At 44.6% G+C, this 19,410-nt stretch overlaps 1 protein-coding gene across 1 annotated transcript; it reads left to right on the top strand.

The window, feature by feature from the left end:
- The first annotated feature begins 11,507 nt into the window (after positions 1-11,507).
- On the top strand, positions 11,508-14,019 carry H2BK1 (H2B.K variant histone 1). The gene is made up of 2 exons (XM_012762083.2): positions 11,508-11,639; positions 13,783-14,019. The coding sequence occupies exons 1-2, from the start codon at positions 11,508-11,510 to the stop codon at positions 14,017-14,019; spliced, it is 369 nt and encodes a 122-aa protein (XP_012617537.1).
- The last annotated feature ends 5,391 nt before the right edge of the window (positions 14,020-19,410 follow it).

The following is a 19,410-nucleotide window of genomic DNA, read 5'->3' as shown; positions in this document are numbered from 1 at the left end:
TGGATATTATTGAGACTATTGACTTCATGTGGCATTTGTATTATGGCAGCAGATGACCATGAATCTCTAAGTCACCAGAGACGGCTTCACTTCCTTAATTCTTCTCCAACCCTGGGAACTTAATGTGACTCCCTGTCCCCACCACCTCCCCCCAAAAATAAACATAAATCTTCTTCATCCTTTTCCTGTTGTTCAGGGGAAATGTAAGAGTGCCCACTCTCCATAAACATATTTATCTCCCTCTTGTCATGACTAAACACTGGGTATATATGCCTAAAAAACTATGATATCCTTGGAACAAAATGTGTTAAATGTCATGTCATGATAAACTTTTTAGAGACAAAAGTGCTAAAAATCCAAAATATTGTGCTTTAAAAATCCAGTTATAAGTTTCCTTTTCTAGTAGATTTTAATCATGTTTTCTATATACATAAATGATGCACAATCTGTCTTTGTCACTAGCCTATGGAACTTATTATTTTGGCATTATCACCATCCCCTGTATGCATTTTTACCATGCTTCTACACAGTAAAATAATTATGCATTATAAATCATATGAATTTTTAAATATAATGAATTCTTTCCAATGCTGCTTATTGAGTTTTATTCTTTTTATAGGCATTTTTATTAAAGTATAAAACTAGATCTATGTTTTCCCACTTATATATACACATATCTACATATCCTTGAATTTTTATTCAACAAATCTTTATTGAATATCTAATATGGTTCAGACAATGAGCCAGGTCTAGAGATGCAGTGGTGAAACCAACATAATTCTACCTATTGCAAAAAGTTATCGACACTTAAATGTAAAATACAAAACTATAAAATTCCTAGAAGATAACGTAGAAGAAAATCTAGATTACCTTGGACATGGAAATGACTTTTTAGATACAACACCAATGGCATGATCCATGAAAGAAATAGTTACGAATCTGGACTTCATGAAAATTAAAATTTTCTGATCTGTGAAAGACATTGTCTAAAATATGAGAAGACAAGCCATAGACTGGGAGAAAATATTTGCAAAAGATATATCCAATAAAGAACTGTTATGCAAATATACAAAGAACTCTGAAAATTCAACAATAAGAAAATGAACAACCACATTTAAAAATGGGCAAAAGAACAGACAAAGACCTCTCAGTGAAGAAGATATACCTATGGCAAGTAAGCATGTGAGAAGATGTTCAACATCATATATCATCAGGGAACTGCAATTTAAAACAACATGAGGTAAAACTGTATGCCTATTATAATGGCCAAAATCCAGAACAATTCCAATTCTAAATGTTGGTGAGCATATATGGCAACAGGAACTCTCATTCATTGCTGACAGGAATGCAAAATAGTACAGCCACTTTGTAAGACAGTTTGCAGTTTCTTACAAAACTAAATATATTCTTACTATACAATACAATAATTGTGCTCCTTGGCATTTACCCAGATGACTTTAAATCTCACATCCACACAAAAACCACCACTTGAATGTTTATAGCAGCTTTATTGCCAAAACCTGGAAGCAACCACAATGTCCTTCAGTAGGTGAATGGGTAAATAATGGTACATCCAGACAATGGAATATTATTCAGTATTAAAAAGAAATGAGCTATCAAGCCATGACAAAACATGGAAGTATCTTAATGTTACTAAGAGAACTGAGTAAGCATATTACTAACTAAAAGAAACTAATTTGTAAAGGTTACATATTGTACAATTCCAACCAAATGACTTTGTAGAAAAGGCAAAAATATGGAGACAATAAAGAGATCAGTGGTTGCCAAGGGTGGGGGAGCAGAGTAGAACATAGAGGATTTGTGGGGCAGTGCAACTATTCTGTATGATACTATCATACTGGATACATGTCATTATACATTTGTCAAAACCCATGGAATCTACAACCCCAAGAGTGAACTGTAATGTAAACTCTGGACATTGGATGATAATGATGTGTCAATGAAGGTTCATCAACTGCAACAAATGTGCCACTCTGATGGGGGATGTTGATAGTGGAGGATATTGATCCTAGGGGAAGTTGTGCATGTGTAGGAAAAGGGAGTATATGGGAACTGTCTGTACTTTCTGCTTAATTTTTCTATGAACCTAAAAGTGCCTTGAAATATAAAGTCTGGTGGATTGGAAAAAGTTATAGATACAATTGCATTCACTACAGGTACATTTATAATCAAGAAATGCTAAAAACAACATATATGTGATCAACAAAGAGTTTGTTAAACGTATTGTGAACTATATTATGGTAATTTCACCGAATAGTATGAAGTAAATATTTTTTTCCAGGCTCTGTCTTTCAACCTTTTTGCTTTCTTTTGCCATGAAAGTCCTCACAAGAAGAGAGGACAGTTTAAAGAGCCAATTCCAGATTGATACCTGTCAAATATCTCCCATTTCAACTGCAGCCATTCACACTCCTACTTCAACCCTGCTTGGCAACAGAAAGAAGGGAGAAGTGAAACACACCTCCTGTTTCTCCTGGCAGATTTTCTTCCAACAGATTTAAGCCAGAGGAAAGAGAAAAGAGTCAACTTTTGTTAAACTTTGCATTTAACTTTATAAACTTAATTAATGGACAAAGTGCTAAAATCTGGTCATTCTGACCAGGGCTTTATAGATGACTGTAACTTTGAACGGTTTGTTCTGATGTTCAGTTTGATCTGCTAATGTGCTTCCACAAGTTGTGAATGGAAGGGCAATGGTCTGAAATAGCTGTAAGGAGACACCTGCCCCTTCCCTGTCCACTGGGATGTGACAGGTAACAACCAGGAATAAGAGGGCTGCAGAGGGAAAAAGTCCTAGAGGTGGATGGATGATGATGTTTGCACAACAATATAAATATCCTTAATTCCCTGAACTGTACATTTAAAAAAAGGTTAAAATAAGTTTTATGGAAAAAATAATTTTACGCTTCGTATGGAACCAAAGAAGACCCCGAATATCAAGAGCAATTCTAGGCAACAAAAACAAAATGGGAGGCATTAATATGCCAGATATCAAACTATACTACAAAGCTGTAGTAATTAAAACAATATGGTATTGGCACAAAAACAGGAATATTGACCAGTGGAACAGATGTGAGAATCCTGATATAAAACCATCCTCATATAGCCATCTCATCTTTGACAAAGCAGACAAAAACATACGCTGGGGAAAAGAATCTCTCTTCAATAAATGGTGCTGGGAAAACTGGATAGCCACCTGTAGAAGGCTAAAACAGGACCCACACCTTTCACCTCTCACAAAAACCAACTCACGCTGGATAACAGACTTAAACCTAAGACATGAAACTATTAGAACTCTAGAGGAAAAAGTTGGAAACACTCTCCTAGACATCGGCCTGGGCAAAGAGTTTATGAAGAAGTCCCCAAAGGCAATCACAGCAGCAACAAAAATAAATAAATGGGACATGATCAAACTACAAAGCTTCTGCACAGCCAAAGAAATAGTCATGAAAGTAAACAGACAACCTACAGAATGGGAGAAAATTTTTGCATCCTATGCATCCGATAAGGGACTGATAACTAGAATATACTTAGAACTCACGAAAATTAGAAAGAAAAAATCAAATAACCCCATTAAAAAGTGGGCAAAGGACTTGAACAGAAATTTTTCTAAAGAAGACAGAAGAATGGCCAACAAACATATGAAGAAATGCTCAACATCTCTAATCATCAGGGAAATGCAAATCAAAACCACAATGAGATATCACTTAACCCCAGTGAGAATGGCCTTTATCAAAAAATCTCCAAACAATAAATGCTGGCGTGGTTGCAGAGAGAGAGGAACACTCCTACACTGCTGGTGGGACTGCAAACTAGTTCAACCTCTGTGGAAAGCAATATGGAGATACCTTAAAGCGATACAAGTGAATCTACCATTTGATCCAGCAATCCCATTGCTGGGCATCTACCCAAATGATCCAGTGACACTCTACAAAAAAGACACCTGCACTCGAATGTTTATAGCAGCACAATTCATAATTGCAAGGCTGTGGAAACAGCCCAAGTGCCCATCAATCCAATAATGGATTAATAAAATGTGGTATATGTACACCATGGAGTACTATTCAGCTCTAAGAAACAATGGTGATATAGCACACCTTATATTTTCCTGGTTAGAGCTGGAACCCATACTACTAAGTGAAGTATCCCAAGAATGGAAAAACAAGCACCAGATATATTCTCCAGCAAACTGGTATTAACTGAGTAGCACCTAAGTGGACACATAGGTGCTACAGTAATAGGGTATTGGGCAGGTGGGAGGGGGGAGGGGGGCGGGTATATACATACATAGTGAGTGAGATGTGCACCATCTGGGGGATGGTCATGATGGAGACTCAGACTTTTGGGGGGAGGGGGGAAAATGGGCATTTATTGAAACCTTAAAATCTGTACCCCCATAATATGCCAAAATAAAAAAAATAATTAAAAAAAAAAAATAAGTTTTATGTCATGCATGTTTTACCACAATTTTTCAAAAGAAGGATGAAAGAATGAGTTCTGCAGGGGAAATGGTGCCCTAAGAGCACAGCTAGTTTTCTGTTATAGTAAGAAAGGAAAGAGAACACTCAGAGAAGACACATTTGATCTAGGGGATTTTCCTGATTGCAGATTTTAAGTTACAGAGAACATAATGGACAGGTTTGGAAGTTAAGGGAGTGGCATGAATTTGGCTCTATTAGAGGATATAAAGGGGAATATACAAGTGACAAAGAATAACCTGAGTTTGGGCTTCATGTATTAAAATCATCATGAAATGAGTTCTGATAGATTCTCTACTTTTTTTAATTTTTTAAAATTTTTTATAGAGACAATATCTTGATATTTTTCCCAAGCTGGTCTCGAACTCCTGGCCCCAAACAATCTCTCACCTTGGCCTCCCAAAGTGCTGGAATTACAGGCATGAAGCCAACATACCCAGTCAAGTTCTGATGGATTCTTAAAATAATCAGTTCCAATTATATTCTCTTTCTTCCCATTGGCACTATGATCTGAATGTTTGTGTCCTCTCAACATTCATATGTTGAAACCTAATCTCCAATGTGATTGTATTAGCAAACGGGGCCTTTGGAAGGTGATTAGGTCACAAGAGAAGAGCTCTCATGAATGAGATTAGTGTCCTTATAAAAGAGACCTCAGAGAGTGGCCTTGCCCCTTTCACCATGTGAGGACACAGTGAAAATATGCCATCTATGAACCAGGAAGCGGGCCCTCACCAGATGTCCATCTGCTGGATTTGATCGTGGACTTCTCAGCCTCCAGAACTGTGAGCAATAAATTTATATTGCTTATAAACAACCCAGATTAAGCTATTTTTATAGGTTATAGCAACCTAAACAGAATAAGACAATTTTTATCTTAGACATTTTATAGTGGGAAGACCTAGGGCATCATTTTGTCAATAGCTTTTTTGAAGTTCTGTGGGCCTTCTTTTCAATTCTGCCAAGGCCAGTGACCAAAAGTGAGGAAGATATGGTTTTACCATGTTTTTCTTATTTTCTTCAACTGATTAAGAAAGTTCTAAACCAGTTTTATATATGCATGTATATATGTTTGTGTATGTGTGTATCCTATATATGAGTCCATAATCCTTTGCAGTTGAGAATTTCATTCTTTTTACTCAATGACAGAAAGTCCTGTGAATGTTGTTTCAGGGAGATATATTTTTTATTTTATGTGAAATCATCAATCGCTGAGTTCATTATGATGAAGTCTTATTAAACTAAAGATCCAGTAAAAATCATTCCTTGCTTGAGCTGTTGCTATCAATCACAGTGCTCCCCTATTACTTAAAAATCCTGGCATGGACCCTGAATAAGCTGAAAATGCCATGGAGATGAATTCTGAGATAATATGTTCAAACCTGTTATATACAGCACAAATCCTGTAAAGTTATATATTGTAAACATAGATAGATTTTCTTTTACCTGCAGGTTATTTATGGTTTTGGTTTTCTCAGAGAAGAGAATAGTAGTAGTTTTAGGAAAAGAAAAAGAAGAAAAATAGTAATTGAAGCAGATTTGATTCAGTAGAGCATTTTGCTCAAATTTTCTCATGTTTTCAATTTCTAATGAAGTGACAATCCAGGCCAATTCAGATTATTTAAATTCCTCTTCAAAAAATAAAGAAGTAACAAATTCTCCTAAAAGCCTCTGAGGTTTATCATTTCTCCAGAAATAGGTAGGAAAACTGCTATTTTTCATATAAGCTTTAAATTTGGTGAAAAGAAATTATATCCAGAGCTTCACAGTTTACAGGTGATTTCAAATAGAGACTTATGTAATCTTCACAAGAAAAATAGCCAGAGTTGACCCCACATTCTGCCCTAACCTTCCAAAGCTTGCTACTTGGGAGCCTGCAGCCACCACCCTCCCTCTCTTCAGCTTGCAGATTCCAGGAAGTCCTCCAAGATAAGTGTCCCCAATCCTGCACCCACCCAGCTCCTTCTCCTTAGCCCTAGATCATTGGTACAATGGGTCAGAACTCTTCAAACCAGGTTGTTCTGCCTCCTGGCTTTGGGTTCTGTGGATTCCACAACCAGCCCACAAAGGGCGGCCTGAGGAGCAGGCCCCATATCTGAGGGGTGAGTGAGGAGCTGGAGTGGAGGCCCCAGGGAGGGAAGAGCAAAGGGCAAAGCGCCTACCTGGTCCTGAGAAGTAGGGTCAGAGAGGCTCTTTGGGTGCTGGGCCTCCTGGCTGGGTCCCAGTCATTCACAGCTCCCTAGCTGCTCCTGCCCTGGCGGCTTTCACTCTGCAGATTCCCCCTTGGATTATTTGTTTGTTTGTTTGTGTTTTGAGACAGAGTCTCACTCTGTTGCCCTGGCTAGAGTGCCATGGCGTTAGCCTAGCTCACAGCAACCTCAAACTCTTGGGCTCAAGCGATCCTTCTGCCTCAGCCTCTCACGTAGCTGGGACTACAGGCATGCACTACCATGCCCAGCTAATTTTTTTTTTCTATATATTTTAGTTGGCCAATTAATTTCTTTCTATTTTTTTAGTAGAGACAGGGTCTCGCTCTTGCTCAGGCTGGTTTCGAACTCCTGACCTTGAGCCATCCACCCGCCTCGGTCTCCCAGAGTGCTAGGATTACAGCCGTGAGCCACGGCGCCCGGCCCCCCTTGGATTATTAATAGTTCCAGAACCAGGGCTGGACCCCTTTCCATACCCATCCATCACTCCTACTCCCCACCCACCATTCCAGACCACTGCAGCATCATGGTCTGCACCCTCACCTGGAGGGACCCACTGCATCTGACTTTAAAATACTCCTACCTTACAGGAGCCCCACTTCCTGCTGCCTCCCTCCCAAACCCCTAAGGGTCATGCCCTTTCTCCATTCTCCTTGCTAATCCATCAGTGGACCTCAAATTCACAGCCTCTCTAAGCCCAGGCCATGCCCACTCATTCTCCTGTGGGCTCCTCACTTCACTGAAGTCCGTTTTGGTGCCATGAGTAACATCACACCTGGAACCCCAAGTTCAAACTCCTGAAAGGGCTCGCGGCTCAGAGAGTGGGCGCTGCCTTCCCTCCAGCGCCTCTGGGAGTCCTCTCATGTGACCCTGCAAGAGCTGCTGGACCGAGAGCAGCCCCTGCTCGAACCCGTGCCCCAAAGGGAGCGACAGTCCTTCCAGTACAGGCTTGCATGGCTCTACCTGCACTACTGGGGCTGTGCACAGGTTTGATACCGCCTACGACCAGATGGTGCAGTGGCAGAGTGGCAGCTGCTGCGGCGCCTGCAGGACTGCGTGGCGGGCGGCGTGCTGGAGCTCAAGGACAAGCTGGTGCGTGTGGACTTGTGCGAGAGCCACTGCCTGGACCATGCGCTGCAGGATCTCAGGCTCACCTCTGTGTGCAGCGGCCAGGAGTGGGGCCTGGAGCAGAATGGCCCATGTCAGTCTGTCCTGAGTGTCCAGAGCCTTAGTCCATGGGAGAATGGCATCTGGAGAGGGAGCTGCTGGGATAGTGGGAACAGCTCCCGCTACTTCAGCCAAGGAAGTGCCCAGGTATTGATAAGAATCCAGGTAAAGGCTGTTGGGGGCTCCAGAGTACTGTATCTGAGGCGCTAAGGGATAAGGAGCCACGCCTCAGGACAGTGGGCGGGGCGGGGGGGGGGGCTGCCTGGCCTTGACTCTCCCAAACATCTTTGGGAGAGTCCTCTGCAAGGGAAGGAGCGCAGGGCAGATCAGAGGACCGAGTTCAGCCGTGTGAGAAGGGCTTCAGGAACCAGAGTGCGTGGAGGAAGCTGCGGGTGGTTGGAATCGGGCGGCGGGGCTGGGAGAGTGGTCCCTGCATGCCTGGGAAGACCTACGCACCTCAGGGAATTGGCTAGAAGAGTCCTCAGGAAGTTTGCCCCTCAAAGTGTGGCCCCTGGACCAGCAACAGCCGCATCACGGATGCAGAAACCACTGCCGCATCGCAGACTCACCAAATCTGCATCTGTATTTTAACAAGAACCTCAGGTGATCTGTGTGCACACGCAAGTTCTAGAAGGCTGTTCTAACTCCAGCCTGGGCGCCAGGGTGAGACCCTGCCTCTGTTAAAATAGTAATATGGCTGTTTTAGAGCACAGAGCTTATGCAGAGCCTCCAGTCTCTAGAGGCCCCAAGGTTAGGGGTTAGTCACTGCTCCATAGCCAAGGCAGTCTCAAAGTGTCCTCCACCAGCTGCAGGGGTGGATTGGAAAATAAACAGACTCCGTAGGCCCTGCCATTCTAATATGGTAATCTAGAGAGGACCCAGGAAGCTGCATGTAAGAGCTTCCTTGTCTGGGTTTTGGTGATATGGGAGGAGTACTCCCCAGCCCACCACCCCTATTCCTTTTTGCTTCTGGTTTGGAGCTCTGGACCAGGGCCTTAGTCCTGGTCAGTTTAAAATAATTATTTAACATGTAACTTTTAGACCTGCAGGGCATCTACAAAGTGCTCAGTAATAAAGAGGAAGCCATGGTTCCTACCTTCCTTCTCAGGTCTCTGGGGTAGCTTTCCCCTCCTCCCTGCAATGCCAGCTTTCACTTCCTCTAGGCAAGAGCTGCAGTCAGTGGGATAGATGGGACTAGTCCGTAGGAACTGGAAGAAGTGTTCATTCTGCTGATTTGAAGTTGTGCCTTTCTTAGGCCTGTGGTTTACACATTGCATGTGAATCAGAATCACCTGGAGGGCTCCTCAGCTCAGATTGCTGGTTCAGTAGGTCTGGGGGGAGACTCAGAACATTAGCAGTTCCAACAAGCTTCCAGGTGATGCCGATGTTGCTGGTCCAGGGGCTGCACTTTGAGAACTGCCGCCCTGGAGCATGTTTTTCAGAGTGTGATCTTAGGTTCTCTGGCCCCCACCTGCACCACAATACTTGGGATGCTTGTTAAAAATGCAGATTCCTGAACTCCAGACCTACTGATTCCATTTGATGAGATGCAGAAATGGCCAGGAGTCTGCATTCTCACACAAAGGTTTGTGAACCACTCTTCTGGCTGGGATATAGGAACTTTTATTATTTTACCTGTCCACAGCCATAATTTTCATCAGCACTATCTAATTTACTCCAGTCCAGGGCTCTGCATACCTTGTCTGGTTCTTTTGAATCTGAATAGTACTTCTAGCCTTTGTGGCACTAGGCACACCAGTGGCCATCCTCGCTGGTGTGGATTCATCACTCTATCTCTGGAACCTCAGCATCCATCCCTGTGGGAAAACATGGCACAGTCATGATTTTTCAGTTCTAATTACAGTACATCTAAGACTATGGGGGAAACATGCCCCAGATGGTATCTAGACCCCCAAGGAGCTCATGTCTTCTAGTGGGAAAGCCAAAAGGACTAGAGAACAAGATATATTAGTAGACATAAATCAAATACTAAATTGCGATTTAGGTATTGAAAGTATTGAAAAGGGAGGGAAGTTTCTCATGAGTAGTTGCTCATGAGGCAGGGTTAATGCTCTAACTCGGAAGATGAGTAGGGTCTTCTCAGATGGCCATGAAGTCCAAGAGCTACGTTAGGTGGAGGGCACAAGAGGGCTCAGTGAGATGTCACAAGTGAGACACAGGTGTCCTCTGCCCCACCGCCAACCCCAGATGTGCCTGGCTGGGCTGCTTTGTGCTTTAAGTGGGGCCTGGAGCAGAATGGCCCATGTCAGTCTGTCCTGAGTGTCCAGAGCCTTAGTCCATGGGAGAATGGCATCTGGAGAGGGAGCTGTTGGGATAGTGGGAACAGCTCCTGCTACTTCAGCCAAGGAAGTGCCCAGGTATTGATAAGAATCCAGGTAAAGGCTGTTGGGGGCTCCAGAGTACTGTATCTGAGGTGCTAACGGATGAGAGGTCTTCAGAACCTGGAGGGATGGAAGTATTCTAGTCAGCTGATTTGTCAAAAAAAATGCCAATCTTGATAATTTTAAGAATGTTTTAAAAACCCACAAAATATATATTTCTAAATTTAGCAGTGCATTGTTTTGGGTTAAGAATTGCCCCCTTAGTCCTGTTAAACCTTAGCAGGTAGGATGTAACCGGATGTTGAGACCTGGGTGGAGTGGTAAGTTAATGAGGTGGGCATGCTTGCTCACACTGGCAGGTGATGCTTATTTTTGACACTCTTCCCCCACCTCTCTTGATTTACAATATCCTCTTTTCCCCCAAGCCTATACTTTTCATGTTGCTCCAGATTTCTTTAATAATAGCCTTCAAGGCCCTGAAATGTTTCTTCACATGTAGGTGCTAAGTAAGACAGTTAACTTTCTCCATTTCACAACGGCCATTTTCTTCCCTTTGCGACTAAATTCCATGACCCCCACAGCATCCATTGTTTCTCTGCTCCTCCCTCCTGGGGTGCTTCCTGCTGTCTGCCTCTAGTTCAGGCTCAGCCATTGTGCTCCATCTTCTGCCTTCAGTCCGAGCCTCACCATACTCTACTTGCATTGATTCCACTCTATTTTTCACACCGTTTCTCTTTCCCCCATTCTTTCCAATTAGATGATACCCATCCTACAAGACTGGCTTCAGATCCCCATTTGTACCATGAAGCCACCTCTGGCTACTTGAGCTCTCCTATATCGGTACCACACACTTTGCTCCCATCACTGGTGTGAACCAGTCTGGTCTCCTCAGCTCTAGTAGGGCTCTGTGAGGGGAGAGAGCTTGTGCCCCTTCTGAAACTCAGCACTCTGAGCCATGCTGAGCACCTGGGTGCTCAGCGATTACAGGTTGGTGGTCTGGAGTTGTGTGAACTTTAACAGTGTGTAAATACACTGGGAGGTAGTTGAGTAGGGGAATGGGGTCTGGTGAAGGATTTCTTGATTCTGAGATAGGAAATTACTTGGGGGAGAGGAGGGAGCAATTAGTTTCTTTTACGTTTAACCCAGAGCACATTCTGAATTGGGTTGAGCCAAACCCCTCCCCTGCCGCCCCCTCCATCCCAGGTGCATGCCCCCAGCCACACCTGGCAGGGCAGCTGACTGCATAAAAATGGCTCCTGAGGTTGGGAGGGGGCTGTCTGAGGAGCTAGACGATGAGCACAGACCACGGCCAGCCACAGCAAGCTGGAGGCCGCGGGCGTGGCAGTTCTGGGAACAAGAAGTCCAAAAAGCGTTGCCGGCGCAAAGAAACCTACTCCATGTACATCTACAAGGTGCTGAAGCAGGTGAGAGTAGGAAGTGAGGTGGGGGAGGGGTTGTACTGGAAAGTGCCTTAACGGGGCACCAGACTGGAGGCTATGACTTGGTTTAGTGCTGGCAATTGGGGCAAGCAGCTCGGCTGTGCCCCCTGCTGAGGTGGCAGAACCTCATTTCAGAGGTTTCTTCACCCCCCAGTATCTCATGCACCTGTGACAGGCAGGTGCCATGTAAAGCATGCTCCCCTGCACCTTCCAGAAGTTTACAGGGCTTTGGGATAGACAAGATGGTTAGGGGAGGGGACATAATTAAAGGATAAGAAGACCACACTCTGCTGGGCTAAAAGTGCTCAGGTACCAAACATGGTACAAACAGGATATCAGTGGTGACTGAAAAGGAGCAGGCAGTGTGAGCTGGAGTCAGGGAGGCCTCTGGACACGCAGCACTGACGCAGAGGGGCTTAGTGTTTGCTTACTTTACAGACCAAGAACCCAAGACCTATAAAGTCTCCGTGGGGCAGCTGAGTTATGTGACCAGATAGCAGCCGTCTGGGCTCCCTGGCTCTAGGCAAGTCCCTAGCATCCTTCCTGTGTGTCCCTCTCCCCTACCACACAGGAGATGCAGGTGCCCTTTATTCATGCATGAGAAGCAGCTACTTCTGGGACTCAGCACATTGACAGATACTGTTGGGCACCAATGGGTAACCAACAACCAATGTGGAGGACCCAAAGCCACTGCCCTGTTCAGCAGAGCCAGGGCCAGGAGCAAGGGGGCAGGCAGCTGTGTTACCTATCCTGGGTCTCTTGAATCTGCCTACAATTCTTACTCTTCTGCTCAATTAAGTCCCAGAGGTAGAACCAGTCTCCACCTGAACCCCAGTGGCAGTTTTAGTGGATTGACAGTCCGGGTGTCTGAGGATGCTCTTGGGTGGAGGGTGGACCCAGCATTGATGTGGGTTGGCCAGAAGGAAAGCATCCGAGGACAGACTCCAGTGCCCTGAGGAAAGTGGGGTGGCAGTGTTACTGAGCCCTGCAGCTTAGCCAACTTTGGGGCTCAAAAATTGTGACTGTTAGGTTGGATCAGGCCTGGACTCGCAGATGAGAGCGCTGCTGAGAGAGTTAGCCCCTTACTTCTCACTGAGGGCGAGAGCTATTTCTCACTCCACAGCCCTAAGGAGAGCAGGATGTTCTGATAACAGAGGAATTTGGGGTAAACCAACCTTTTATCGGCTGCAGACTCCCCGCAGGCAGTGGTGACCAGAGGCAGTGGGAGAGCCAGTGGTCAGGTGTCAGGAGCCTGGTCCCTGTGTGTGAGGGGACAGGGGCATAGGAAGGATGCTAGGATCTTCCTTAAGCCAGTACTGTCTCCACCACTGGTTCCATGTAGGTTGTTAGGTAGTCACTTCCCTCCCACTTCACACCTGACAAGGTCTACCTACTCATTTTAGGGTTGTCCAGGTCCTTACCATTTGTTTTATCAGAGATCACCTAGTTCAAAAGCTTGTATGACAGAAGAGGAAATTGATGCCCAGAGGAAAGTGCCTTATTCAAGGTCATGGTGATTCATGGAACAACCACAGAACACAGGTCTCTCACCTCCTAGTCTGGTGCTATGATTATATCATATGCCCGCTGGAGAGAAACTTGATAAATGTCTACCAAGTTAAGTACACAAACCCTTTGGCCCTGCAGTCCCACCTCTGAGAATAACCTTCATTATGCTCATACAAGGTTCAAAGATATATATTTACTATACCACCACCTAACAGCAAAAAAACAAAAAAAAAACCCAAAAAAAACCTGAATATCCATTAAGAGAGAAACAGTGATATGAACTAGTATATGATTAATCAATACCATGGAACGCCATACAAATGCATTAAATGAAAAAAGCAAGATGCATGTGTAACTGATTCTATTTGTTAAATATAGATGCTTACATGTACTTATACAAGGAACTTAATAGTGTTAACTCTTGCAGTTGGAGAAACTTGGTTTTTTAAAAACTTAGATATGCCATAGTGGTAGTTTCCATGTCTGTTGGCTTCTGGGAAGGGGCTGGCAATGAGGCCTTGCCTCCTGCCATTTGCTTCCTAGGGCCCCCAGCTCAGGGTTGAAGTTTGTGGTGCAAGCAGAGTTCCTTGTTAATAGAGTGGTCTTGCTGCCTCTCCAGGTGCACCCTGACATTGGCATCTCTGCCAAGGCCATGAGCGTCATGAACTCGTTGGTGAATGATATGTTTGAGCGGCTAGCTGGTGAGGCCGCCCGGCTGGCCCAGTACTCAAGCCGGACCACCCTGACTTCCCGGGAAGTCCAGACAGCTGTGCGTCTGCTGCTGCCTGGGGAGCTGGCCAAGCACGCTGTGTCCGAGGGCACCAAGGCTGTCACCAAGTACACCAGCTCCAAGTGATCCAGGGACTGACATGAATAAAGGGTCAGCTCTTCCTGTGCACTGTGGTGATTTGAAATAGGGATGTGTGAAGCTGAGGTGTTGTCTGGGGCAAGGGTATCCTCTCTATGTGAGGCTACCACAGGTGGAAAAATAACAACTCACATTCACAGTTTTTAAAAAAACTGTCTTCTGGGTGTATTCCATTAAGACATGACAGTGCTTTTGTAAACATACAAATGTTCTCATTGGTAGTGAGCTGAAGTAGGACTTGCCACCTGGACCAGGGTCCTGGGTTTACTACCAGCTGTTTCCCTGGGCCTGAAATTTCCTCATCTGTGTTACTCTTTTAGGCTGTGGTTTTATAATATCATTTCCAACCAACTGTCATGCATCCTATATGACAGGCCCTGTGTTTAGTGAAGGGGCCACATGGATCTATTCATCAAGATACAAAAACTGAAGGACGAGATGACCTTTTAAACCTACTGAGATCAATAAGATTTTTAATTTTCCTCCAACATTTTCTTCCCCTTAACTTCACAACAAATCAGCAGGGATATAACTTTTCTTCCCTAATTTTATTTAGAAAAATCTGAAACCCATAGAAAAATTGCAAGATAGTACAATGGCCACTCACCTGCTTCTCCTAGATTTATCTATCATTTAACATCTGACCACATTTGCTTTTTTTCTATCTCATGCAGCCCCTGCTCTATCTTGTGGGCATATGACCCATAAATTCTCTTCCAAGCTTGGAGAAGGTGAAGTAAGATTTAGACCAATCTAAAAATCCTTTATTTTCCCTTTGTAATCGGATAGACTCAACTTGCTGTCACCTTCAACTCCACGTGCTAAAAAGGCATCGCCCTGTAATATGACTGACATTGGCTGTGATGCTACATACTTCATATGTATTTTCTCATACCTCAAGCCTCACAGCCGAATTCCCTGAGCACAGCTGGCAAAGGGCAGCCCCAGGAGATCAGGCAGGCCCCTGAGTCTCACTCCTACCCATTCCCCACTGCTTCACACCTGGCCATTCAAGGTGTTTCATGGGCCAGCAACATCCACACCACCTGGGAGCTTATTAGAGATGAGGCTTTTGGCTGCACAGTGGTGGCTCACACCTGTAATCCCAGCACTTTGGGAGGCTGAGGCAGGAGGATCATTTGAGCCCAGGAGTTCAAGACCAGCCTGAGCAATGTAGGGTGAACCCATCTCTACAAAAAATAAAAATAAATTAGCCAGGTATGGTGGTGAGCACCTGTAGTCCCAGCTACTCAGAAGGCTGAGGCAGGAGGGTCATTTGAGCCCAGGAGTTGTTGGCTGCAGTGAGCTACAATGGTACCACTGTACTCCAGCCTGGGTGACAGAGTAATGCCCCATTTCTAAAAAAAGAAATACAGGCTCTTGGGCTCCACTTCAGATCTAGGATGGAATCTGCATTTTAATAGGATGTACACTGAAATTTGAGCATTTCTCCTCTTTGTTCCTCCCCCACACTGCTTCCCTTCTCCTTTCATTGGCTCTGTTGCTTATGTTTGTTTATTCATAAGCCCCTACTTAACCCTGAGCCAAAAGGCTCACTGCTAGCTGACCAGCATCAGGTAGCTGTTGTTACATTTGGTATTTTCTGAAAAGTGGTCTCCTGAGCCTGTAGCAGTTGTGGGGGATACCCACAGATGGCTGAGGGCAAGCCCTAGACGTGACTGAGCAGTACCCACTACACTAACAATCTTGGACATGGGTCTAGTTCCCAAGCACAGTGTAAACTCTCAGCAGACCCCACTAAGGTAGGCAAGGTTGTGTTCATGTGACATCTCTGGATGTGTAGTTTTAAAAAGTTGTTATTTTGGCATATTGGAATACATTAGTATATAGACTAGTAGGTATAATATATAGCCTAATCAGAAATTATGCTAACAAAGAGATTATACAGCAAGTTCACCACCATATATTTGGAGAATTATGTAGAGTTGTAAATGTGAAGGACAGTGAAGAATCAGGCTTAGATTAAACAAAGGTAAAAATACATATTTCAAGTCAAGTCTTGATCCTTTCTTTAGGAAAAGCAGAACAGACCATAAGCAAGGACTGTCAATGACAAACAACTCATACTTAAGTAACCATGATATATCAGGTATTTCATACATGCTGTTTAAAAAAATTTTAAGACACCTAATGTACATATTTATGGGGCACATAGTGATGTAATACATATATTGTATAGTGATCAGATGAGGGTAATTAGTATATCTGTTATCTCAAACATTTATCATTTTCGTGTTGAGAATATTCACTATCCTCTATTTGAAACTATTAACTACAGTCATCAGAATAAGTTTAGAATTATTCTGCAGAACGCTATAGAACACTAGAACTTATTCCTCCTATCTACCCATAATTTTGTACTTGTACAACTTTGAAGCAGGTATAATTATCCCTATTTATCTTACACCTTTATGAAATAGAAATTATTTTCATTTTATAGATGAAGAAACTAAGACTCACAGAAGCAATTTGTCCAAAGTCCATAAGGTTCTAAGAGGCATAACAGGAATTACAACTTTGGCCTATCTGAATCCTATACTTTTGGTACTGTACTTGTTCACAGGTTTGAAAATATACGGGCTCTAATTTGTATCATTTCTCAAGAATTTGTAATACTTTCTGCTGTCACTGTGCTTTCAGTTTACAGGAGTTGCATTTTTAACTTAAACTGATTTAGCATCTAGATTTGTTAGCTCTGTAACTCAGAAATAACTCCAGGTTTATGTTTCTATTTGTTTTTCAAAAGCAAATTATTTTATAACTAGTCCTGTTGCTTTTTTAAATTCACTTTTTCCCCTAACATTTTTAATCAAGTTTAATTTTGAAGTCTCCATATTTTATGTGAGAACACCCAGGGATATACATTCTCATTTTCCTTTGTAGACTTATTCCTTCTCAGCCAATTAGAGCTTTCATTAAGAGCAGCTTTAATTTTAACTTTGTATAAAGTTCTCAAAGTTCATTGGGAATAAGTTTATCAATTTGTTTAGTATATCAGAGATTTCTATTGGGAGCTATCAGAAATGTTAAAATCAAAGTTTTCCCAAAGTTTATTGTCATAGATGTTTTGATTAAGTTTAACATAAAGTTTTTTTGCTTATTGACATGGAGTATTTAGCAAACATAATAGAGTATAGGCAATAAATGCTAATACACTTAGTGTGAAGAACAGTCAGATACCTATTTTATAACTCATTGCAATCTGTATTAGTATCATTTCCATAATGTAAAAAATTTCACTTTAAAACATATTTTAGCATTTAATTTATAGAACAAAGGGGACTATCTTAGGTAACTTTCAATATTCTGAGCCACACACATTTTTTTAAAAAATTGAGATTTACTTCTAAGGACTAAACCTGATAAGGTATTTTCATGACATCCCCAAATAGACACATTTATTTTGGATAAAAAGAAAACAAGATCTTTAGGATTTGACAGAAAAAGATTAGAGGCCGGGGGCAAGGGAGATGTTTTCCAATTCAAGAAAAATGTGTTCAGAGCCCTTATAGGAATTTGAATTTAAATGTCACAAATACATTTATCCCACATGACTTGCCAGGTGGGGGGTATAAGTCAAGTGCGTTTGTTTTTTGCTGCATCCATCAATGAGATCTAGTTCATGATCCTGGGAGAGGCCTGTTTGTTCCTCCACATCCACTGCTGAAGTTTGGACAAAGGTTGAGAAAACCCCAGTCACCTACAGCTCTGATCGAACTCGGCGAGGAACACAAGGGAGCGCGTCTCTTCGCCCCAAATTTCCCCAGTGTCCAGGCTTTTTGACTACCGGCTTGAGCGTCCCGCTTCCGCGCCCACCTGGGTCCTCACAGACGCTTCGCCAAGGTGTGCGCCGGCAGAAGGGAGGCCGGCTGCTCAGCAGCGGAGACGAACCTACATCCTCCCTTCAAGCAACAGTCGCTGGGTCCAGGTACCCATCGACCTGGCGAGAGGCGACAGACGGGCCGGCGCCGCAGACCCCGGTTCCACTTCGCCCGCGACCGGCGCCTCGGCCGGAAGGGGGAAGTGCGTTTCCGGCGCGCTCCCCAGCGTCTTCCGTGCGGTGGTCTCGTCCGCCCCCGCTGCCATGTTGGATTGTGCGCCTGCCGCAGCTGCGGAAGGGTTGGAGGAGGAGTTGAGAGTTTAGCGCAGTCGCCAGAGTGCGAGGACAACGACCGTCCGGCACGAACCTAGCCGGGCGGGAGCTGGGAGCTTCCCTTTCTCAGCTCCCCCCTTTCCTTGGCGTCCTCCTCCCCGCGCCGGAGAAGCCGCGGGAATCTGCGCCTCTGGCCCCGTTCCTCCCCGCCCCTGTCACCGAGAGGGGGAACGAGCGCTCGCCCACTCGCCGGAGCAGACGGCCCTGGACTCCCAGCCCCGCCGGCGCAACCATGAGCTCCGGCCAGCAGCAGCCGCCGCCGCCGCGGAGGGTCACCGACGTGGGGTCCCTGCTGCTGACCTCGCAGGAGAACGAGTCCCTCTTCACCCTCCTCGGCCCGGGCTTCGAGGCCGGGAAGTGGCAGTGGGGAAAGAGGCGGGAGCGGCGCGGGGAGAGTCCCGCAGCCGGCCCGCGCCCTGTGTCCTGCTCCCAGGGCGCGCGCCGGGGCAGTCGGTTGCAGCCTTTCTGAGCCGCTGGGGAACGAGGGAGTGTCACCTCTGCAGGCCTGCCCTGGAACCCAGCCTGGCCGGGCCCCCGTCCGCGTCCTTGCTTTCAGGCCACAGGGAGATATTTTTGCAGGAGCTGGTTGATGTCTAGCTCTTGCTTCACCTCCTACTGCTTGATCTGGAGATACCTTTCTTAACAATGCCCGGTTTGAGGAGTGGATAGATCGGATATTGAAGCGGACCATACATAGGTGGCTTTTAATCTTCCTTTAGGCTTCTGGAGGGAATGAAGTCGAGTGCAGGTTTCTGGGCACTTTTCGGATCAAAGAAAGGGCAAGAAATATTACTGCTCCCCATTGCAGAGAAAAGGTGTATTTCTCCAGCAATCTCTCCTAGCCCTGGTTTCTACTGCCCTCACTGATTTTTGTTTTCCTTTGGTGGGAGGGGTGCTGCTCTCCCCGGAAACATCAGTCTCTGGTAGTTCTTGTCTTGTTGTGCCAAGAATGATTCTTAGGTTGGGGCAGATTCCAACCCAAGATGGCTGGTGGAGAGCCAGCAGATCTGCTGTGGTAGTGTGTGGTTGACTGAAGCATGCATTACATTGGCTGCTGACACTGGAGGGATGGGGAGGTTAGGGGATCTTAACTGGGGGTGACTGGGTTGAGCTGTGGTTTGTTGAAATGGCTCTGGGTCCCTTTCTTGCCTCTTTGCTTGCCAGCACCTGGAACTGGGGAAACAACTATGGAAATTTCAATAGAT

This window comes from Microcebus murinus, chromosome 9 (assembly GCF_040939455.1).
Source record: "Microcebus murinus isolate Inina chromosome 9, M.murinus_Inina_mat1.0, whole genome shotgun sequence".
Taxonomy (NCBI): domain Eukaryota; kingdom Metazoa; phylum Chordata; class Mammalia; order Primates; family Cheirogaleidae; genus Microcebus; species Microcebus murinus.
Note: the sequence above shows the minus strand (reverse complement) of the source record. Positions and strands in the feature narration are given on the sequence as shown.

What these genes read in the sequence shown, in the direction of transcription:
- H2BK1 (XM_012762083.2), top strand. Translation starts at nt 11,508, where the DNA reads ATGAGCACAGACCACGGCCAGCCACAGCAAGCTGGAGGCCGCGGGCGT. An exon ending in TCTACAAGGTGCTGAAGCAG is followed by an intron (nt 11,640 to 13,782) that starts GTGAGAGTAGGA and finishes CTGCCTCTCCAG; the next exon opens with GTGCACCCTGACATTGGCAT.